We start from the raw sequence: 25,566 nt of genomic DNA on the forward strand, positions 1-25,566 counted from the left end.
AGTACACTAATTATCTCTTTGTACCCATTTCTTTCATTTATTTAAATATACCTCATCTTTAAAAGAAAGTATTTGAGGCAAGCACCTGGTCCTCAATACAGGAAAAAGCAACTAAAAGCACAAAATCACAGAATATGCTCTGGAAAGAGTAAATTAAAATAAGAAATGATAAAAGATCTTGGTCTGCCTCAAATCGATTATTATTATATCTAAAAATAGAGGCTCAGAAAAATTTCTCTCTTAAGGTACAGAGATGCTTTCTTTTTGAGCAACATTGTAAAATGGTAAATATACTACTCATTTGTTAGTGGACTCTGTTAGTAATTAAATTACTTTCCATTAAAAATATATATGCAAAGGACGCTGGAATAATGCTGGGTAAAAAAAAAATGATAGTTAGAGATAATTATCTAGTATAATTAGGTAGCAACAGCTAGGCTCCAGGAAAAGTGTGATATAAGGAAAACCACACAGGGTTTGAAGTCAGACAGAAATGGAATCGTATCTTCACACTATTGCTAGCTGTGATCTTGGGCAAGTCACTCAACCTTGCTGAATCTCAAGTTCTTCAATTGCAAAATGAAGGTAACTACTTCAGAATTAGAGTGAACATTAAATAACATAAAATAGTAAAACATAAGGGTAAAGTGCCTAGCACAGTTTCAGGCTAAGTGGGTTTTTATTTCGTGGCAGCTTTTATTAGTAGTCCTATTAAAACCATTTTATACCAAGGCTTTAGTCTATTTGAATTGAATCATAATACACTCTTAAATACAGATAAGAAAAAGAAACACACCAGTTTTAAAAAAAGATACAAAGAACATCAACAGGTAATTTTAAAAGACTACAATTAGCCAATCAGCATGTTTTAAAAGTTCAACTTTTATCAGAGAAATTCAAATTTTTTAAATGTGATTTTTTTTTTTTTTTTTTGGCCTATCAAGCTAACATAGGAAAATAAGAATATCCATTGTTAGAGAAGCTTGGAGAAGCAGGTATTACTAAGTGGGAGTGTACACTCTCCGAGCAGACCAGCAATATATCAGAAGCCTTAAAGATTTGTATATCCCACACCTTCTGACCCACCAAGTTGCACTTCTAGAAGTTTATCCTACTGATATTCACCAAGAGGCTGTACCCAGAGATATATTTACAAAGATGTAATTTATAATAGAAAATAAATGGGGTTAATATCCTCAAATACTGTGTACTGATTTAGGTAAACTATGGTCTTACTGCATCAGAGCCATCTATAGCCATGTTGTAAAGAATATTTATTGATAAGAAAATGTCCATTATACCAGGTTAAATTTAAAAGATCAGACCATAAGCAACACAATAACAATATTATTTTTGTAAAAACAGTTACACACATCCAAATAAAATACTAAAAGGAATCTTTATATGAAACCGTTAGCAGTGATTATATCTTTGGATATAGAATGAATGATACTTTTCCTATAAAAGGAATAAAATAGTTTTTTTCCAACCTGGCTTTCACTGTCATCTTAAATATGCTATGTTTTGAGTTCTGATTACCATTCAAATGGCAATGGCTCCAGCCACTTTTTCCTCATACCTCTTTCAAGAAGCTAATGAGCTACTATTAAAAGATTAAAAAATATGCTATAGAAATGTATATTTAAAGAAATGCTGTAATGAATAATGATCCACTAGTTAATTCAACAAGACTGCACACTGCCATTTTTATTTTTATTTATTTTTAGTAAGGAAATCCTTATGTTGAAGTTCCTTTCCAGACTTAAAAATGTTATCTCTGCTGTGCACAAAATCTGCAATACAGAAAGGAAGGAAGGGACAATATAATAAGAGTTTAATCTCTGGAAATTAATAGCAATCACTAAGCTTCTCATGTGTAAACAAAATGTGACTCACCATTGTCTTTGAAATTAAATCTCTGTAAGTAAAGTAAAAATATGCCAAAATTTAAAAGGAAGCAATACAAGCACCTAGATAGCTATAAAGTAGTTATATGTGTGTTTCTATTATATGAGACTCAGCTAAACACACTGATTTTTAATGCTTGGAAAACTGGCACACTTTCATAATAAGAAATGTAAAGATCTTTCTTGGCTATTCATAAAAATATACTAATTTAAATAACTATCAGCACTTGTAAGAATGCTCTCAGAAGCTATTAGAAGAATATTTACTTCTTATTTACTGAAAAATATATTAATTTTCCTCACATTTTATTGGTTTTATAACATGTATTCTAGTAAAATCTTTAAAAAGTGATAAAGATGTATTTCAAAACTATTGAAGGTTGAAGAAAGAAATGGTTTAGGAAATCTGTTCAGAACTTGTATGTGAAACTTCTAGTTCCATTATCCCTCCCCAGTAGTCTGAGAAAGGCATTAAAAAATTCTGTGAAATCTCTGAGACTATTTAACACACACACAAAAATATATACCTATCTGAGGTGTATAGCTATAGGGAAAAGATATGGGATAGATGAACATGAAGATTTATCTGTATTGTCAGATGTCATTGCTTTACTCTCTAATGTCAAAAGTAAAATTTAAATGGTCACAGTTAGCCCAGCTATAGTACTGGAGATGTTCCTAATTAATTGGATTACACAGGGTACCACCAAACATATCATAAATTGCCAGTGTGGGTGAATTTTGACAATTGAGCTCCAATAGCATTTTTTTTGTTGTTTTGCTCTTTAACTTAAAGGGCAAAACAAAAATTGCCATCAGTGAGTATATATACTTAGCATTTTGAAGCTAGTACTGAATCTTCAGAAAATGCAGTGGTAGAACTATAAGACACTGTGCTAAGCCTGCCTACTATGTTTCTATAATCATTTAGAGTCTAGTTAGTCTGATTAATAGGTGAACTAGTAGTCATGAGGCAGGATTCATGCTCAGCATAAAAAGAAAAGGTCCTTAACAACAATGGGAAAAAACTGACAGCAAAGTTCTTGAGAGTCTTAAGAAAAGGAGAACAAAATGTCTATATCTAACATTTTAGACACAGTCTTTTCTAAAAGCAGATAATATATAAGAATTAATGACCTTTCTCAGTTTCTATGTTAGGGTAAATGTTAAGAAAAGGCTCCAATTGGCAAACGAATCCATTTTCGTTCCTAATAAACACTGGAAAAGGCACACTGTGTGTTATTTGGGAAGTATGAGCAGGTACTAAGGTATCTTCTTAAAAAGGCAGAAGAATCTCTTAATAATGGGTCATCTTCTCTCAGAGAGAAGCTGTCCTTTTCAAAACAGGAAGTAAGGCTAAAGAGGGAATCTGAAGTCTTGGCTGAAGTCCAGCTCATGTCCCAACTAGGTGTGAGAGTCAGGTATGTGCCTTCATTTCTTTGGACTTCCATTTATGCTAATTTCTAGAATAACTGTACTATTACTTACTCTGAAAACTGTTCTTACATTTTTGCTATCAATTTTCTTCACAAATGTACCACACATGTTAAATAGTATTTAGTCCAGTTTATCCTTAAAAAAAGATGTTATTTCCCTTCATACATCATCAAAGAACTAGAATAGCTTTTTGCTTAACGATGTGGATATTTAGCAACTAAAATGATTAAATATTTTTGTGTGTGTTTTACACTCATATATTTGGACCACAGTATACAATAAATGTTTGTTGAATAAATGAATAAACAAATGAACCCATCCATTTATCCATCCATCTCCCCGGGGAAAAAATGCTAAGGTTTACGTAGACTAGATTAGGCACGGAGTCGTCACCAGGAATAAACTGTTTTAGTTAAGACCATGCCATGTATGAGGGTGAAAGAAAACCTGGCTAGGAATTAAGAGGTGTGAGTTCTAGTCCCAGCTCCGTTATTAACTCTCTATTAATATTTAACTTACATGGCCCCAGTTTCCCCAACCATGAAAATGCAGATATTTAAATCTTCCCTCCATAGATGAGGACAAATGAAATAATAGAGAGAGGACTTTGAAAAAAATCCAAGTGCTTTATAAATAAAAGATAACATCAGCTTCTAATGTCATGCCCGTAAAGGAGCTGGGTTTAGTAGTATGAAAAAGAAATTGAGGGAAGAAAACTCCCAGGGAGCTAGATCTTCTGCTTGGGGCCGACAACCATGCCCCTTAGAATGAGGAGATGCTGCCAGTGACACCTAAGCAACCACTCACGGAACCTGACCATGTTACCTTGCTGTCCTGTTTTTCTTTTCCAAATTGACTATATACCATATATACTTTAATACATATGTTAAAAAAATATATGTATTAAAAAAGTTATTTTTAACTTAAAAAGTGTATTGATATATAATTTATAAACTATAAAATATGCCCTTTTAAAGTGTACAACTTAGTGGGTTTTTTGTCTATTCATAGAGTTGTACAATCCTAACCTCTACCTAGTTTCAGAACCCTCACAAGAAACTGTGCCCATTAGCAGTCAATGCTCATTCTTCCCCTCTTCTTCCAGCCCTTGGCAACTACTAATCTACCTTTTGTTTCCATGGGTTTGCCTATTCTGGACATTTCTTAGAAATAAAATCATATAATATGTGGCTTATTGTGATTGGCTTCTTTTACCATAAATATTTAAAAATAACAGAATTTTTACCCCAAATTACTCCTGAGGAAAAAGAAGACGCTTTTCTTTGGAGACCTTATAAAGACTTTCATAAGAAGGGACATTCTCCTAATTACTTCACTTTGAACAAGAGTGGTACAAACCAATTTTTAGAAACTCTGACTAGAACCTAATTAATTATAATACTACATGGATACAAGAAGTGTATTTTGTTTTTTTCACTGTTCAATACAAGTTTGAGTGAAATTATTCTGTGAAAGATGAATGAGGAAAAAAAGTGATATTTCTATATTAACAATAGCTTTTATAAAGTCACTTCAAATATGTTTACAAAACAAAATTAATATTATATATATTATGATTTATATATATATTTCATCTATTTCCCTAAAAGTTTATAGTTCAAAGTTGGGAAAAAAAGTTTGTAATTCAAAATGGGTCTTCTCATTTGAAGTACGAAGAAGATTGTTTTATGTTTAGAACTATGAATTTCCAGCTTCATTCAAAGGCATGGTCAGATCTGATGATATTCAGGCCTAAAATAACTGACTTCTCTAGGATTTAAAAAATTAGTAGAAAATCTAATTCTTGTCAACCATCCCAAGAGAAAACTGAACTTTATAAGTGCATATCATTCAAAAATTGAGTGAGGTGGTTTTATTTCTGTAAGACATGTTAAGGAATAAAGGGATCTTAGAAGTTGCTGCCAACTCCCTCATTTTACTGATGAAATGAATGAGGCTCAAAGAGGCTAAATGACTTACCCAAGATCTTATGAATGAGGGCTTACTGTGCTAAGTGCTTTTCATGAATGATCTCTTAGTCCTCCTATCAACCCTAATCATGTCCCCACTTTACAGGTAAGGTTTAGAAAGGTTAACTATCTTGCTCAGAGTCATACAGCTAATACATGGTAGAGCTAGGATTCCACTCAGGTTTCTCTGGCTTCAGAGAGCTCTTAACCATTTTGCTAAATAAGTCTTTAGCTCCTCATCAGAGGCCTTTTCACATGGTTTAAAAAAGCAGTTAGGGCTTCCCTGGTGGCGCAGTGGTTGAGAATCTGCCTGCCAATGCAGGGGACACGGGTTCGAGCCCTGGTCTGGGAAGATCCCACATGCTGCGGAGCAACTAGGCCCGTGAGCCACAGCTACTGAGCCTGCGCGTCTGGAGCCTGTGCTCCGCAACAAGAGAGGCCGCGATGGTGAGAGGCCCACGCACCGCAATGAAGAGTGGCCCCCGCTCGCCGCAACTAGAGAAAGTCCTCCCACAGAAACGAAGACCCAACACAGCTAAAAATAATAAATAAATAAATAAATAAATAAATTTAAAAATAAAAGAAGAAAGGAAAAAAAAAAAGCAGTTAACCATGTTTGGAATTTATCTTAATTAGAACAGAAGAAAACATCATTAGAAATTCGCAAAAACATTGAGAAAAGGGTAGGGGTAAGAAAGCAGGTCCGAAATTATTTTGAAGTTTATAAATACATCTAACAAAAGGCATAAGTTATTCAAATGATGTCAATATTACCTGGTTAATTCTCTTAGTCGAGTCACCTCAGCATCACGCTGACGTAATGTTATTCCCAAAATTTGATTTTCCTTTTCTGCAGCTTCTAACTTAAACCGGGAGCTTTTCACATTGACTAAAGCTTCCTCCAATTCTAAAACAACAAAAAAGTTTTAGTTTCCCTATTACTTTTTAAAAAGTGACCATAACTGTAGTTCAAACACATACCAATTTTCATTCTTGTTGTCTCAATGTCAAATTGCTGTTTATTTTCAAGTAAAGTTTGATCTTTCTCTTTAAATATACCAGCAAATTTTTTGTTTTCATCTTTCTGACTTTGTATCACTTTTAAAAGCTCTTCATTTTTACTCTGTAGTAATTCTTGGCTCTTTAGTGACTCCTGTAATTGATTTTGCAGTGACTTGTTCAATGATTGAAGAGAAAACACTGTAAGACAAAATAGATCAAATAATTATTACCCTAATTTAAAAACTACAAACCTGGAAGAGCTCTGTTTTTTAAAAAGAAAAGGCTTGGAATTTATTGATTTTGCTTAACCATTATATGCTTGAGCAGTTCTATGTAAATACTAAATGTATTTTTAAAAACTGGTTGGCAGAAGTCACATCTTTCTTCTCCAATTGATATTTCAGGCATTAATCTTTTTTAACCATTTTTAACAAAAAAATAATATATATACAAAGTAAAAAAAATTCAAACATCATGAAATACCAATGATACCAAATGATTCTCAATGAAAAGTCTCCCTTCCCACCCCACCTCCACTCTCCCCCAAGAAGCAAGCAATATTAACTTTGATATCCTTCTGGAAAATACTTTTGCATATAACATATATTTAAGCATAAATGAATCATACTATACCCATAGTTTCTAACCTTCCCTTTCCCCCCTCCATAAGATTGTTATGTATCAGCACAGAGATCTATCACATTCTTTCTAATGGCTATAAAATGGCACCTTTCATTTAACAGTTGCAGCCTTGAGTGAAGTAGAATCTGGGCATACAGTGGTGAACAACAGAGACATGGTTCCTGCTCTCATGGAGCTGATAGCAAACAAGTAATTATGACTAGTAATACACGCTCTCAAGGCAACAAGAAGGGAAATGGTAGAGAATAAAAAGAGATAGGCTGCTTAGAATGGCAACCACTGATCTCCTCACTTTCCTTCTTGGCCTCCTCTCTCCCACCCATCCCCATGGTTTATTCATAATGGAACCAGGGTGATCTTTTCCAAAATTACTCTGGTGAAGGTGAACGCGTTTATGAAGTGCGTGTTCTGTTGGGTGCTCATATTTTTAAAATTTCTTTGTAAGAGATATTTTTATATATTAGGAAAATCAAGCCTTGGTCATATCACACAAAAAACATTTCCCCATTTGTTGATGCTTTTTGAATGTATTTATAATTTTGTTGTGCATAAAATGAAAAAGATTTCTGGGACATGCTTTATCAATCTTTCCTTTGTAGCATGTGAGTTTTTGTTGGGCTTAGGAAAAGTTCCTAAGAATACAAAAAAAGTTCTTATCTTTTCCTCTAGTACTATTAGTTTTTTTTTCTTTTCTTTTCTTTTACTTTAAGCTCTATGATCCATAAGGACAACTTGGCAATATCTGTCAAAACTGCAACAGTATATACCCTTTGACTCATAAATTCTACAGCTATAATCTACAAAAACAGTCACACATGTGCACAGAGACATAGGTACAAGGATTTTCGTTGCAGGATTATTTCTACTGGGAAAATGAGGAAAGTATCTAGATATCTATCGGCAGGGGACTTTAAATACATTATGACAGAACTGCATAAAGAGAATATCTACACAGTTCTTAAACAGAAAGAAACATATTTATGTATTTTGACAGAGAAAAATGTCTACTACATATTACGTGAATAAATACAAGCTGCAGGAGTATATACAGTGTAATCTCATTTTCACAAAAGAAGTACATATATAGTTCTATTAGTGCCCATCTGTTAGTAGATACGCAGTATTTATGAAATAAATCAATTATATATGAACAGGAGATATGTGAAAGGAAATACAGTCTTTTTTTAAAAAAATAGAGGTATTGGGACTTCCCTGGTGGCACAGTGGTTAAGAATCTGCCTGCCAATGCAGGGGACACGGGTTCGAGCCCTGGTCTGGGAAGGTCCCACATGGCGTGGAGCAACTAAGCCCGTGTGCTACAACTACTGAGCCTGTGCTCTAGAGCCCGCGAGCCACAACTACTGAGCCCTCATGCCACAACTACTGAAGCTTGCACTCCTAGAGCCCGTGCTCTGCAACAAGAGAAGCCACCGCAATGAGAAGCCCGCGCACCACAATGAAGAGTAGCCTCTGCTTGCTGCAACTAGAGAAAGCCTGTGTGCAGCAACGAAGACCGAATGCAGCCAAATATAAATAAATTAATTAGTTAATTTTTAAAAAATAGGGGTATTATTGGGAAGTCACAGCACGAATCTCTTATTTTTGTGTTTCTGCACTATTTTAAATTTTAATGAGTATTATTCTTACTTTCTTAATGTTAATTGTTAACAAAAAGTCCACTTAACACAAAGTAATTAAGAAAGTTCAATTCTTTATCAACATTTCCAGAGCCACAAAGAATTTACCATCAGTTCTTAAGTTCTTTTACCTACATTCAAGGTTGCATTCCAGAGAACCAGATGACTTTTGAGTTTTTTCTCGTTCTCTAAGTTGCTGGTTCAAAATTCTCAATTGCCTAAATGAAATAATGAAAAACATGAATGCAAGAATCCCAAGCTCATTTAACAGTATACATTTGATAGTCTATTAAAATAGACAACACAAATAGTGGCTAGAACAGCAGAACTCCATCTTATCCTCCAAACATAAGACAAAAACCAAATAAACAAAGCAACAAAACCACACTACTGCTATTATTAGAAGGCCTGAGATAATTTTTAAAAGATTGTCTGGGATAGCATAAAACCACCCTTCACTAGAAAAAGGTTAATTTATTTTTCCCCTTCCCTTTTTTGTTCTCTTTTCAGTGATTTCATTGTTTGTTTCTATTTCTTTCATTTCTATCTCCTCTTGCTATTTTCTTCTTCTGTCTTCCTTCTCAGGAAGTATTTTCAATACTGTAGTAATTATCTACTTTTTAAAAGATCTGTCATAACTATGAACCAGAATACCTACAGGGACCGACTGCTATCAGACATCTATCTGCTCGGCTTGTCATGCACTGTAAAAATTGGAAAAGACAAATTTATGCTTCTACTAATTTCTTTATTAGATGTAAAAGTTAATGGCTTTAAGTAAAGAGAATGCTAATAAGCAGCAACTCTTTCCCACAATGAACTTCACAATATGTAGCTGCTTCACAAATAGGAACGTACAAAAGGAAGTGTTTACTTCTAAGAAGTTAATACTTAAAAAAAAGGTATCTCTGGTATCTTTCCAGAATTACTTACTTGGAAATAATCAACACTAAAGTATTATTGTTACGAAATCTAAAATTATAGATTCTACCTCACATCATTTGTATGTATTAATTCAGAATGGATTAAAGAGCTAAACATAAAATATAAAAACGAACAAAACTTAACTATACAAGGTTTAGGTGGAAATCTACATAATCTTAAAAAGTGGGAAGGGCATTCCTAAGCAAGACTCAAAATCCAGCAACCACCAAGGAAAAAAAATGAAGGATTTAACTACATCAAAATTTGAAACTTGTTCTAGAATTAGCAGTCTGGAAGAAAATACCTGCTACACATATAACAGACAAAGGGTCTGTAACATTTAAGAACTCCTACAAATCAGTAAGAAGGGCAATAAAATGTGACAAACGATAAGAATGGGCAATTCACATAAGAAATAGAAATGGCCAATAAGCATATGAAAAATGCTCAGCCTCACTAATCTGAAGAAATGCAAATTTACAACAGGAGATACTTTATGGCCACAGGATTGACAAAAATGAAAGGAAATAACACTTTTCGTTGGTGACGGTATAGGGAAAGGGATTATCTCAATTGGTGGGAGTCTACTGGTATAACCATTTTGGATGTCAATTTGGCATTATCCAACAAATGTAAAATGTTCACAATCTGTGACAAAATAATTCCAGCTCTAAGTTATCTAGCCTCAGAAATAGTTGTATATGTGCAAAATTATCTATAATCTTGTAGATATATATAAGGATGTTCTCAACAGCAATATTTAATAGAAGTTGGAAACAAAATGCTACATAAATTATGATATATCCACACTATGAAATACTAATATACAGGTATTTTAAAAAAGAGACTGGCTTCCCTGGTGGCACAGTGGTTAAGAATCCACCTGCCAATGCAGGGGACACGGGTTCGAGCCCTGGTCTGGGAAGGTCCCACATGGCGTGGAGCAACTAAGCCCGTGCGCCACAACTACTGAGCCTGCGCTCTAGAGCCCGCAAGCCACAACTACTGAGCCCGCAAGCCACAACTACGGAAGCCCGCATGCCTAGAGACTGTACTCCGCAACAAGAGAAGCCACCGCAATGAGAAGCCTGCGCACCGCAACGAAGAGTAGCCTCTGCTTGCCGCAACTAGAGAAAGCCCGCACGCAGCAACAAAGACCCAATGCAGCCAAAAATAAAAATAAATAAATATATTAAAAATAAATAAATAGAGACTGTCATGGAAAGATTTCCAAGAGACATTATACAGTGAAAAAAACAAGCTACAGAACAATAGTATAACATGATCTCATTTTTGTTTTAATAAAATTCAGCTTTTCTGAAAAGGTTTCTCCTTTACAACAAAGAGGGCAGATCTAGAAAAGGCAGCATAGACTGGTAACCCATAACTCCAACTGGAATGCTTCTTCTGATATTTTCCAGAAAAACAGCAGGTCCTTGTACACACCAAGTGTGTGACAGAAGCTTTGCTTGACAAGTCTGTATGTCCCTGGTCAGATTCTTCTCTCCTCTTCTCTTTTACAAGTTCATGGGCCTGAGCTGAGAAGCATAATAAAGCTGCTCCCACATTTAGGAAAACATTCCCTCCAACCTAACTGTACCACTAGCTACTCTCTTCCCTCTCATTCCCAGTTTTTGGGGCCGGGCTTTTAAAAAATGATTGTTCTATAAAAATGATACATGATAATAAATAAAAGAGTCTTTTAAAAATGGATAATGTTACACATGCTATTTAAAAGTATTATGTATTATATTTAAGTTTACTTTCCATAATGGAAAAGAATGTGAAAAAGAATGTATATACATAACTGAGTCACTTTGCTGTGCAGCAGAAACTGACACAACATTGTAAATCAACTATACCTCAGTAAAATAAATTTTTAAAAATTATTCCTAAACAGCCTAAAATAAAGGAAATAGGATATGAAGAACATTGATTTTGGAATTTTTACTGTCAAGATTACTAACAGTCTATTCTGAGCCCATAATTCCAGTTGTTTTAGTTCTATGTATAGATTCAATGTTCATCTCTAATCTACTCCTTTACCTGAACTCACCTCTTGGTTGGCTAGACTTTGCCATTCAAGAATCTTTGTTTCTAAAGGAGGCCAAGGGTGCTGGTATTTCCTAAGTTTTCCCACACTTTAGAATACGACTATTACCTTTACACTAAAAGGATCACTGGACCACATATTTTCTTTTCCCTTAGAACTTTGTAAATGATGTTCTATAATCTTCTGACAATTAATATTGCTGTGAAAAGGCTGAGGCCAATTTGATATTTTTCTCCTTATGATTTGCTTTTTCTTTTTAGTGTCTGTAAAAGCTAAATTTTTTTGTCCTCAAGGTGTAGTAACTTCACCAGCATGTCTTGGTATTGATCGTTTTGCATAGTTTTTCTGAGAACTTGTATACCCTATTGATCTGCTGACACAGATCTTTAGATTAGTAAGTTTCCCTTTATTTATCTATCTTTTAATATTGTCTTTAATCTATTCGTTCTCTTCTCTTTTGCAGGAACACTATGCCAATTTTGCATCTCTTTTGTTTCTCTTCCATGTATATCATGTTTTTAATAATAATTTTTAGATCAGTCTTTTTCTGTTTTTTTGGTATGAATTCCTGAAGCTTATCCACCACGCATTCAGTCATTTAACAAGTATTTATTAGAGTGAGTGCTAGGCACAATTCTCAGCACTAGAAACACAGCAGCAAACAAAAAAGACAAAAATTCAGGCCTCTCAAATTCGTTGAGACAAAAAAGAGCATTGAGGTTATCAGGGGCTGGGGGGAAGGGAGAAGGGGAGTTACTTTTAGTGGGCACAGGGTTTATGTTGGGGATGAAAAAGTTTTAGGTACAAACAGTGGTAATGGGTACACAGTACTGTGAATGTATTTAATGCAACGTACACTTACAAGTAGTTAAAAAATAAATATTATGTCATATATTTTACCACAATAAAAATAAATTAATAAAAAATATTTAAGGGGTTTGTAAAAAGAAATAAGATAAGGTTTACAGGAGACAGTGAACTATGAATTTAGTAGCAACTGAAACAGAAATATTTGGGGGGGAAAAGCAAAACACAAAAACCAACAAAACAACAACAAAATTCAGCCTTCATATTGCTTAGCTTCTTTTTTTTTTTTTCTTTGTTTTTCTGGCTGCATTAGGTCTTAGTTGCAACACATGGGGTCTTCAATGAGACGTGTGGGATCTTTCGCTGCGGTATGTGGGGTCTTTGTTGTGGCGCGTGGGCTTCTCTCTAGTTGTGGCGCGCAGGTTTTCTCTCTAGTTGGGGTGTGCAGGTCTTCTCTTTAGTTGTGGCGCGCAGGCTCCAGGGAGTGTGGACTCTGTAGATTGCGGCATGCGGGCTCTCTTGTTGAGACGTGCGAGCTCAGTAGCTGTGGCACGGGGGCTTAGTTGCCCCACAGTGTGTGGGATCTTAGTTCCCCAAACGGATCGAACCCATGTCCCCTGCATTGGAAGGTGGATTCTTTACCACTGAACCACCAGGGAAGTCCCCTGCTTAGGCTCTAATGGAATACAATATCCCTGACTTGATGTTTGTTTGGTGTTAATTTATTTGCTTCTAACAGGGCTTTCATTTCTGTAATTTTTAGCTTTTTTATTTTTCCAAGGTCACCTAATCCACTTTTCTCCTCTTACTGTCTTTTCTTCTTTAAGCACTCTCTCTTTTCAATCTCTGTCTTCCTGCTCCTAAGAGAGACTCTATTATATTTAATTTCCTTGAAACTACAGAATACTGTTTCAAGTCTTCCTGGGTTTTCTTTGGGTGATCTGTCTTGTGATGTTTATTCTTGACCTACCTTTGTAGCTTTTGTCAATTTGTTTATTTTGAATGTTATACAAACATCTCTCCCCTTCCATAAATTCTTTCTTCCCATAGCTTTCATGGTATCACTCTCTCCCAGTTTTCCTGATACTTCGCTACTTGCTCCTTCCTGGGTTTCTTTCACAGGCTCCTCTTCCTGTGTTCTTTCCTTAAAAAGCTGTTATTCCCCAGCAATTCCCCTTTGGCGTTGTTCACACTCTATACCTTCTAGGGGAATTTACCACTTACACGCTGATAACAAATCACTTGCTTTTAATTATTATTGTCTCCAGGGTCTACACAGTGCAGGACCTGTAGTAAATGCTCAATAAAAACGTGGTCAGTGAATAACTCCCAAGTCCATTTCTATCCTGGATCATACCATACATGTCTCCAGATAGTCTAAATGATACATCCAGCATATCTAAATCTTAACTCACTGGCTCTCCCATTACATTTTCTAACTCAAAAATAAAGTGACAGATTGGTTCAAGATGGCGGAGTAGAAGGACGTGCTCTCACTCCCTCTTGCAAGAGCACCAGCATCACAACTAACTGCTGAACTATCATCGACAGGAAGACACTGGAAATCACCAAAAAAGATACCCCACATCCAAAGACAAAGGAGAAGCCACAATGAGACGGTAGGAGGGGTGCAATCACAATAAAATCAAATCCCATAACTGTTGCGTGAGTGACTCACAAACTGGAGAACACTTATACCACAGAAGTCCACCCACCGGAGTGAAGGTTCTGAGCCCCACGTCAGGCTTCCCAACCTCGGGGTCCAGCAATGGGAGGAGGAATTCCTAGAGAATCAGACTTTGAAGGCTAGTGAGATTGGACTGCAGGACATTGACAGGACTGGGAGAAACAGAGACTCTACTCTTGGAGGGCACACACAAAGTAGTGTGCGCATCAGGACCCAGGGGAAGGAGCAGTGACCCCAGAGAAGACTGAACCAGACCTACCTGCTAGTGTTGGAAGGTCTCCTGCAGAGGTGGTGGGTGGCTGTGTCTCACTGTGAGGACAAGGACACTGGCAGCAGAAGTTCTGGGAAGTACTCCTTGGAGTGAACCCTCCCAGAGTCCGCCATTACCCCACCAAAGAGCCTGGGTAGGCTCCAGTGTCGGGTCGCCTCAGGCCAAACAACCAACATGGAGGGACCCCAGCCCCACCCATCAGCAGACAAGCGGATTAAAGGTTTACTGAGCTCTGCCCACCAGAGCAACACCCAGCTCTACCCACCACCAGTCCCTCCCATCAGGAAACCTGCACAAGCCTCTTAGATAGCCTCATCCACCAGAGGGCAGACAGCAGAAGCAAGAAGAACTACAATCCTGCAGCCTGTGGAACAAAAATCACATTCACAGAAAGATAAGACAAGATGAAAAGGCAGAGGGCGATGTACCAGATGAAGAAACAAGATAAAACCCCAGAAAAACAATTAAATGAAGTGGAGATAGGCAACCTTCCAGAAAAAGAATTCAGAATAATGATAGCAAAGATGATCCAGGACCTCGGAAAAAGAATGGAGGCAAAGATCGAGAAGATGCAGGAAATGTTTAACAAAGACCTAGAAGAATTAAAGAACAAACACCTAGAAGAATTAAAGAAAAAACAAACAGAGATGAACAATACAGTAACTGAAAAGAAAAATACACTAGAAGGAATCAATAGCAGAATAACTGAGGCAGAAGAACGGATAAGGGACCTGGAAGACAGGATGGTGGAATTCACTGCTGCGGAACAGAATAAAGAAAAAGAATGAAAGGAAATGAAGACGGCCTAAGAGACCTCTGGGACAACATTAAATGCAACGACATTCGCATTATAGGGGTCCCAGAAGGAGAAGAGAGAGAGAAAGGACCCGAGAAAGTATTTGAAGAGATTACAGTCGAAAATTTCCCTAACATCGGAAAGGAAATAGCCACCCAAGTCCAGGAAGCTCAGAGAGTCCCAGGCAGGATAAACCCAAGGAGAAAGACACTGAGACACATAGAAATCAAACTGACAAAAATTAAAGACAAAGAAAAATTACTGAAAGTAACAAGGGAAAAACTACAAATAATATACAAGGGAACTCCCATAAGGTTAACAGCTGATTTCTCAGCAGAAACTCTACAAGCCAGAAGGGATTGGCATGACATATTTAAAATGATGAAAGACAAGAACCTACAACCAAGATTACTCTACCCAGCAAGGATCTCATTCAGATTAGATGGAGAAATCAAAAGCTTTACAGACAAGCAAAAGCTAAGAGAATTCAGCACCACAAAACCAGCTCTACAACAAATGCTAAAGGAACTTCTCTAAGTGGGAAACACAAGAAAAGAAAAGGACCTACAAAAACAAACCCAAAACAATTAAGAAAATGGTAACAGGAACATACATATCGATAATTACCTTGAATGTGAATGGATTAAATGCTCCAACCAAAAGACACAGGCTCACTGAATGGATACAAAAACAAGACCCATATATATGCTGTCTACAAGAGACCCACTTCAGACCTAGGGACACATACAGACTGAAAGTCACGGGATGGAAAAAGATAGTCCATGCAAATGGAAATCAAAAGAAAACTGGAGTAGCAATATGCATATCAGATCAAATAGACTTTAAAATAAAGAAAGTTACAAAAGACAAGGAAGGACACTACATAATGATCAAGGGATCAATCCAAGAAGAAGATATAACAATTATAAATATATATGCACCCAACATAGGAGCACCTCAATACATAAGGCAACTGCTAACAGCTCTAAAAGAGGAAATCAACAGTGACACAATAATAGTGGGGGACTTTAACACCTCACTTACAACAATGGACAGATCACCCAGACAGAAACTTAATAAGGAAACACAAGCTTTAAATGACACAATAGACCAGATAGATTTAATTGATATTTATAGGACATTCCATCCAAAAACAGCAGATTACACTTTCTTCTCAAGTGTGCACGGAACATTCTCCAGGATAAATCACATCTTGGGTTACAAATCAAGACTCAATAAATTTAAGAAAATTGAAATCATATCCAGTCTCTTTTCTGACCACAATGCTATGAGATTAGAAATCAATTACAGGGAAAGAAACGTAAAAAACACAAACACATGGAGGCTATACAATACATTACTAAATAACCAAGAGATCACTGAAGAAATCAAAGAGGAAATCAAAAAATACCAGAGACAAATGACAATGAAAACACGACAATCCAAAACCTATGGGATGCAGCAAAAGCAGTTCTAAGAGGGAAGTTTATAGCAATACAATACTACCTCAAGAAACAACAAATATCTCAAATAAACAATCTAACCTTACACCTAAAGCAACTAGAGAAAGAAGAACAAACAAAACCCAAAGTTAGTAGAAGGAAAGAAATCATAAAGATCAGAGCAAAAATAAATGAAATACAAACAAAGAAAACAATAGCAAAGATCAATAAAACTAAAAGCTGGTTCTTTGAGAAGATAAACAAAATTGATAAACCATTAGCCAGATTCATCAAGAAAACAAGGGAGAAGACTCAAATCAATAAAATTAGAAATGAAAAAGGAGAAGTTACAACAGACACCGCAGAAATACAAAGCATCCTAAGAGACTACTACAAGCAACTCTATGCCAATAAAATGGACATCCTGGAAGAAATGGACAAATTCTTACAAAGGTATAACCTTCCAAGACTGAACCAGGAAGAAATAGAAAATATGAATACACCAATCACAAGTAATGAAATTGAAACTGTGATTAAAAATCTTCCAACAAACAAGAGTCCAGGACCAGATGGCTTCACAGGTGAATTCTATCAAACATTTAGAAAAGAGCTAACACCCATCCTTCTCAAACTCTTCCAAAAAACTGGAGAGGAAGGAACACTCCCAAACTCATTCTATGAGGCCACCATCACCCTGATACCAAAACCAGACAAAGATACTACAAAAAAAGAAAAGGACATACCAATATCTCTGATGAATATAGATGCAAAAATCCTCAACAAAACACGAGCAAACAGAATCCAACAGCACATTAAAAGGATCATACACCATGATCAAGTGGGATTTATCCCAGGGATGCAAGGATTCTTCAAAATATGTAAATCAATCAATGTGATACACTGTATTAACAAATTGAAGAAGAAAAACCATATGATCATCTCAATAGATGCAGAAAAAGCTTTTGACAAAGTTCAACACCCATTTATGATAAAAACTCTCCAGAAAGTGGGCATAGAGGGAACCTACCTCAACATAATAAAGGCCATACATGACAAACCCACAGCAAACATCATTCTCAATGGTGAAATACTGAAACCATTTCCTCTAAGATCAGGAACAAGACAAGGATGTCCACTCTCGTCACTATTATTCAACATAGATTTGGAAGTCCTAGCCACAGCCATTAGAGAAGAAAAAGAAATAAAGGAATACAAATTGGAAAAGAAGAAGTCAAACTGTCACTGTTTGCAGATGACATGATAGTATACATAGAGAATCCTAAAGATGCCACCAGAAAACTACTATAGCTGATCAATTAATTTGGTAAAGTTGCAGGATACAATATTAATGTACAGAAATCTCGTGCATTCTTATACACAAACAATGAAAGATCAGAAAGAGAAATTAAGGAAACAATTGTATTCACCATTGCAACAAAAAGAATAAAATACTTAGGAATAAACCTACCTAAGGAGATAAAAGACCTCTACTCAGAAAACTATAAGACACTGCTGAAAGAAATCAAAGATGACACAGATGAAGAGATATACCATGTTCTTGGATTGGAAGAATCAATATTGTGAAAATGACTATACTACCAAAAGCAATCTACAGACTCAGTGCAATCCCTATCAAATTACCTGTGGCATTTTTTACAGAACTAGAACAAAATATCTTAAAATTTATATGGAGACACAAAAGACCCCAAATTGCAAAAGCGGTCTTGAGGGAAAAAAAGGGAGCTGGAGGAATCAGACTCCCTGACTTCAGACTATACTACAAAGCTACAATAATCAACGAAATATGGTACTGGCACAAAAACAGAAATATAGATCAATGGAATAGGATAGAAAGCCCAGAGATAAACCCACGCACCTATGGTCAACTAATCTATGACAAAGGAGGCAAGGATATACAATGGAGAAAAGACAGTCTCTTCAATAAGTGGTGCTGGGAAAACTTGACAGCTACATGTAAAAGAATGAAATTAGGGCTTCCCTGGTGGTGCAGTGGTTAAGAATCTGCCTGCCAATGCAGGGGACACGGGTTTGAGCCCTGGTCTGGGAGGATCCCACATGCCACGGAGCAATTAAGCCCGTGCGCCACAAGTACTGAGCCTGTGCTCTAGAGCCCACGAGCCACAACTACTGAGCCCGCGTGCCTAAAGCCTGTGCTCTGCAACAAGCAAAGCCACCGCAATGAGAAGTCCATGCACCACAACAAAGAGTAGCCCCCGCTCATGGCAACTAAAGAAAGCCTGCGCACAGCAACGAAGACCCAAGGAAGCCACAAATAAATAAATAAATTTATATAAAAAAAAAAGAATGAAATTAGAACACTTCCTAACACCATACACAAAAATAAACTCAAAATGGATTAGAGACCTAAATGTAAGACTAGACACTATAAAACTCTTAGAGGAAAACATAGGAAGAACACTCTTTGACATAAATCACAGCAAGATCTTTTTTGATCCACCTCCTAGAGTAATGGAAATAAAAACAAAAATAAACAAATGGGACCTAATGAAACTTCAAAGCTTTTGAAAAGCAAAGGAAAGTACAAACAAGATGAAAAGACAACCCTCAGAATGGGAGAAAATATTTGCAAATGAATCAACGGACAAAGGATTAAACTCCAAAATATATAAACAGCTCATGCAGCTCAATATTAAAAAAACAACCCAACACAAAAATGCCCAGAAGACCTAAATAGACATTTCTCCAAAGAAGATGTACAGATGGCCAAGAAGCACATGAAAAGCTGCTCAACATCACTAATTATTAAAGAAATGCATATCAAAACTACAATGAGGTATATCACCTCAGACCCGTTAGAATGGGCATCATCAGAAAATCTACAAACAAATGCTGGAGAGGGTGTGGAGAAACGGGAACCCTCTTGCACTGTTGGTGGGAATGTAAACTGATACAGTCACTGTGGAGAACAGTATGGAGGTTCCTTAAAAAACTAAAAATAGAATTACCATATGACCCAGCAATCCCACTACTGGGCATATACCCAGAGAAAACCAGAAATCAAAAAGAGACATACACCCCAATGTTCACTGCAGCGCTATTTACAATAGCCAGGTCATGGAAGCAACCTAAATGCCCATCGACAGACGAATGGATAAAGAAGATGTGGTACATATATACAATGGAATATTACTCAGCCATAAAAAGGAACGAAATTGGGTCATTTGTAGAGACGTGGATGAATCTAGAGACTGTCATACAGAGTGAAGTAAGTCAGAAAGAGAAAAACAAATATCGCATATTAATGCATACATGTGGAACCTAGAAAAATGGTACAGATGAACCGGTTTGCAGGGCAGAAATAGAGACACAGATGTAGAGCACAAACATATGGACACCAAGCGGGGAAAGTGGCAGGGGGTGGTGGTGGTGGTGGGATGAATTGGGAGATTGGGATTGACATATATACACTAATATGTATAAAATAGATAACTAATAAGACCCTGCTGTATAAAAAAATAAATAAAATAAAATTCAAAAACTAAATAAAAAGCTAAAAAAAAAAAGTGAAATAAAAACAAACAACTTATTCTTCCGCTAGTAACTTCCATCTGGAAGAATTATGTTACCATATGTCAAATTATCAGGCCAAAAGACTGAGGGCCACACTCCAGCTCCTCCCACTGACGTCCACTTCAGCTTTTGTTCTGCGTGGGTACACAACGGTCTCATATTTGAGTCTAATATCAGGAAATGGTCATGAATTCTAACTTGCCCTTTGAATATTAAAGTCCCTCTCTAGCTGAACTGGAACCCCCACAACCCTCATCCAGGAAAGTTTGGAACGTGCCAGGCCTTTTGGTGGTCACAGTGAATAGGGCACTACAGACATTTTATGGGTAGGGACCAGGAAGGCTAAATGTTGAGTACTGTGTCAGGAGTCTCACATAAAAACTGCCCAGACCCAAATGCCAAAGAAATAATGCACCTAGCTATTTTTTTTTAAGCCACAAGATGGCAATAAACACCAAGAAAGTCCTGAAAGATCTTCTGGCCATAAAGGAACAGGAAGTTTCAAAATGCCCAAAAAAGAATGAAAAAAATTTTTTTGATTGAAAAAGCTGAAAAACACTTTTGAATAAGCCTATGCATTCCAACTTTCATTTGTAATGGAGATTATGGATGTTTCTTTCCAAATAAAGATTACCAGAGAGTCAAAAAAGTTCCTATACTTGTGCTGGAAATCTCATTCTGCTAAAGAGTATCTGACAAATTCCTCATTTTTCAATAATTTCAATTTTAGAAGGTCAGGTAAACAATGGCAGTAGCATGCTATTTAATCTTTGTCCTCTAAGGACACAGCCAAAAAGCTTTGATGCCAAGTCTGAAGAATTAGGTTAGACATTAAAATAATACCTTTAAAAAAAATTAATGACAAGCAGTGACCAATAAAGTATTAAGTCTCATTTTCTTAAGTGGCTTATAAATTAGCTCCTAAAGCAATTTTAAAATGTTCTAAGGAATATAAATAAATAACAACTACTGATATTTCCCATGGTCACAATGCTAAAATAGATAATATCTGGAGACTAAGTTTTATTATGCTTATTTAAGAAACTAATTATTTGATAGTCATACCTTTAAAAACATATGTGTTCATTTTAAATGGATTACAGTATGTTCTTTTGTTCCACAAAACACACATAAATACTGAAGCATAAATAAGTTAGTCTCTACTTCCTAGCAGAAGCAATGCAGAAGCATAGAAATTAAGATCAATGTACTCTAAAATCAAACTGCCCAGGTTTGAGTCTCGTCTCTGTTACATCTTAGGTATGTGACCTTGGGTTAAGTTACATAACCTCTCTGTGCCTTGGTTTCCTCATCTGAATAAGAATAACATAATACCTACCTCATAGAGCTGCTGTAAGAATTTAAAGAGATGACACATAAAGGATAATATATGGCACATATTATATTATGTCTTATGGCCTGGCACATAAGAAACATTCAATAAATGTTAGTAGTAGTATTGGCTATTACCATTATTATTATTTATACTTGGTCTTGCTTTTGAAAAACTAATGCTACTATAGGGATCCCTCAGGTCAGGACTAAAGACAGTATTATTAGAATTTAAACCAGCAACCCCCACCATATACCACAGTATCTAAAGACTAATGATCTTTAGAGAAATAATCCTAAACGAGTAAATCTCACTAGGTGTTGTGCCTTTGCAGGCTCCAGATCCATGAATTTAAGCTATCCTCCAACTAGGAATCCTATTTCGTTGCTTTCCAGTTTTTTAAAATGTTTATGCAGGTCCTTGCAGTTCCCATCTGGTACAATGTCTATAGCTCACGCAACTGTAATGCCCTCTCAGGGCACACTCACACACTGCAGTGCTGCAGAAGCACCTGAAAGTGTCCTCCGATCCTCTGCAAAGTGTACTGATAGACACTGCAGCAGTGGCCTTGGTGATCACCACTGAAATGTTCAAAGTTAAGATATTATTGATAACGTGTAAGTGATTTCTGTATTTCAAGATTCGATACCTGGTTTATATCTTTTCTAAACAAATTAAGGCCATAATATCAACATTAAGTTAAGACAGCCAAAAGAAAAATTACCTAAGAATTTAAATGCGTTTTTTCCTATGTCTGAATGTAGTGGGGCGACTGGTGCTCACCCATATTAGGTTCTCCTTTCCTTTGGAGGATATGGAAGTATGAGAAAATTTCATGTCCCAGATCTTTATATTAGGCAGGGCCATATTTCTCATTTTAGCCTATAAAATATAAGTAGAAGTGAGACTATCATACTTCTGGGCCAGGGCATGTAAGAGTTGGTTTGCCATATCCATGTTCTCTTCTTCCTGAAAAACATATACTGAGACGGTAGATCCTAAGACGGAGGGAACCTAAATCCTGAGTCACAGGATAGCCTCAGATGACCCATGCTGGTCTTGGTGTGAGGGAGAAATAAACTTCTGCTGTGCTATGCCATTGAGATTTTGGAGTTTGTTACTGTATGGCCTAGACTGGCCTGATAAATACCCTGAGGTAGTTCATTTTCCTCTCCATTCACTACCAACCAAGTGATAACGGATGTAAAAAAAAAAATGTACTAGTGGGCAGAAGTAATGGAAGAGTTAGAGAATGCCAGCAATATTTGGAAAATAGGGAAGAAAAAGTAGAAACACAGTAAGACAGTATATATCTATTTTCCTTATGAAGCCCTAGATATCTCGTTAGGCACTTTTGTTCTGGCCACGGGACATCTTTGCATGGAGACAAAAAAATTCAAAGAGCAATTCTTACCTGCGTAAATGAGCATTTTCACTTCTTAGTGGTTGCATGGCCAGTGCTATTTCAACCTGAATATTTGTGTTTCCACTTACTGTTGGAAGCAGAGATATATACAACTCCAGTTCTGTAATCAACCTCTGAATTTCTGAATCTTCTATAAAAGGCAGAAGAAATGAGTAAAGACAATATTATAAATTATTTTTAGATAAGATTATTCATATGTATTACTAAAAAAGAAAATATTCCAGAAATATACATACATGCTATAAACAAACTCAACTCAGTTATATATGAATTTATTACACAAATCCTATTTTCCTCTTTCCTGCCGCCTGCATTTCCTTATTGAAAAGAATTCTAAAGACATTAAGTTCAGTAAACTAAAGATTAATCTTAAGTCACAGAATTATTATATCAGTGATTTTTTCAGTTAAAGTGTCTAGTAGGAAGATGGTTTATATATATCTCCTAGTTCACATTTACCAAAAGACTATATTAGACTCCTATAATTGCTAAAGGGTTTCCTATAATTAATTACAGTATTAACATTTATAATACAACCTTTGATCCTGGCATAAACAAATAATTCACTTTAGGTGATTCAATTTGGCAACACATTGAGGAAAGGTCTACTAAGATAAGGTTTTATTATTTAATTTTATAAAGTAGGTTAACACAATCAGCTACACTTCATTTGATGTAGCATCAGAAGCAGTTATCATTTTTGTTATTAATTGTGGGAGTGGATGGTTTGGGAGGTGCAAACAGCCACAGGTAGAAGGTAGATTTTAGATCTTTTGTCCTTTTATTTTTGTCCCCTCATTTCTATTCAAATTTTCTGTGAACTGACAACATTTGATAAATATAATATTAACTGTCTGATATCCAAAAGAGGTAAAGTATATTCTAGTTACAAAAATTTACTCAATTCCATGAGTATTTTAACACCCTGATGGAATGTTCACATGCACACGGTAAACAACTGTGCCCAATTACAGAGCAGACTTCTACCAATCCTCCATAGAGGGGTTTTACTTGTAAGCATTGGAGGCCGAGACCTGGGCTCCACCATTTTCTAGCAATGTACCGTAGTCAAATTACTTAACTCTTGAAGCCTAGGTTTCTTCATAGTTAAATGGAGATAACAACAGTACCTCATGGGGTTGCTGAGAGGATTAAATGAAATACTGTTCTGCAAGCCTCAGTTTCCTCATCTGTAAAATGGGGACAATAACAGTACCTCATAGGGTTGCTGTGAGGATTAAACGAGATAATGCATCTAAAACACTTAGCACAGTGCTGGGCACATGGTAAGCCCTCAGTAAATGATATTGTTACTATTATTATTGTTACCAATGATTAAGTGTTTGGTTAAGAAAATAGTAATAACCTGGAGATTGAAGGGCACTAACTCCTAGTTGTTCTGCAAGGACTTCCTTTAGGACACACGTTCCTGCCCTGCCTTCCCTCTACCAAGTGTGCAAGCCCAAAGCTACATGACTCAAGATGGCAGACATTCTACAAGATACAAGAACAATTCATAAGGCCTCTTGTTTTAATATGATATGAAAAGCTTGGGGTTGCAGTTAATAAACTCAACCTGAGTGGCCAGTGTGATGTGATGTAGGCGCCAATATTAAGCATGATCTTGGCTTGCACTGGAGAGACGTAGCATTCACAGTTAAGGAGCTTTTAGAAGCTGCCTGAATTCCTTGGTTTGGGGCTCCATCCTCCATCTTCAAAACCAGCAGCAGAGGGGCTTCTCTGGTGGCGCAGTGGTTAAGAATCCACCTGCCAATGCAGGGGACACGGGTTCAAGCCCTGGTCCGGGAAGATCCCACATGCCACAGAGCAACTAAGCCCATGCACCACAGCTACTGAGCCTGCGCTCTAGAGCCCACAAGCCACAACTACTGAGCCCGGGCGCCACAACTACTGAAGCCCGCGTGCCTAGAGCCCGTGCTCCGCAACAAGAGAAGCCACTGCAATGAGAAGCCCGCGCACCACCACGAAGAGTAGACCCTGCTCGCTGCAACTAGAGAAAGCCCGTGTGCAGCAACAAAGACCCAACGCAGTCAAAAATAAATAAATGAAATAAATTAAAAAAAAAAAAAAGAAAATAGTGATAAACTTAAAGTCTAAAAACACAAGAGATTTTAATATATTAAACCACTGGATCAACAGTGCTACAATCCTTTAGATAAATTTTAAGATTTGGTACTTTTTTTGTCAGCCTGCAAATATTAGGTATTCAATCAGTGCTTCCACAATTAATTACTGTGTTTTCTAGATGACAAATCTGTAACTCACTCCAAATGAAAGCCATTATTTAGAACATATACCCATAATGAAAACATATGAATATGACCTGGCTCAAATGTCTCTTAACTCCACCCAAGACATTTTTCTTGATTTAATTAAAAAATCCCAAGAGTGAATTTAAAAGGGCATAAAAAGTTTTAGGTTCCTTCTCAAAGTGAGATTTGTTAAACATTATAACAGTTGGTTATTAAAGAAATGATGAGAGGAAATTTTCTGCACCTTTTTAAAATAGGAAAAAATTATCATTCTATTCTAGGGAGTTAATCATGTTTAGGGTCCTCTAACCCCTTAAAGTTTATCTCTATAATTGGCTCTTTTCAAGGTCCTTTGAATCAAGCAGAATAAATACACACTTGCAAGTAACAGACTGTTTGATATTCCC

At 36.4% G+C, this 25,566-nt stretch overlaps 1 protein-coding gene across 5 annotated transcripts in view; it reads right to left on the bottom strand.

Annotated features, from left to right (window-relative positions):
• Positions 1–25,566, bottom strand: part of CCDC14 (coiled-coil domain containing 14) — a gene marked incomplete at its 5' end in the record, with an annotated part of 57,206 nt that overhangs the window by 12,476 nt on the left and 19,164 nt on the right. For all 5 annotated transcript variants that reach the window (XR_014245418.1, XR_014245419.1, XM_082394879.1 and 2 more), the window contains 4 exons: positions 6,089–6,221; positions 6,296–6,514; positions 8,731–8,813; positions 22,875–23,016. Coding sequence is in view for 3 of the 5 variants with exons in the window: in XM_082394879.1 (XP_082251005.1) it covers positions 6,089–6,221; positions 6,296–6,514; positions 8,731–8,813; positions 22,875–23,016 (577 nt within the window). The remainder of the gene's footprint in view (positions 1–6,088; positions 6,222–6,295; positions 6,515–8,730; positions 8,814–22,874; positions 23,017–25,566) is intronic.

Source organism: Balaenoptera borealis, assembly GCF_965194805.1.
Source record: "Balaenoptera borealis genome assembly, chromosome: 5".
Classification (NCBI taxonomy): domain Eukaryota; kingdom Metazoa; phylum Chordata; class Mammalia; order Artiodactyla; family Balaenopteridae; genus Balaenoptera; species Balaenoptera borealis.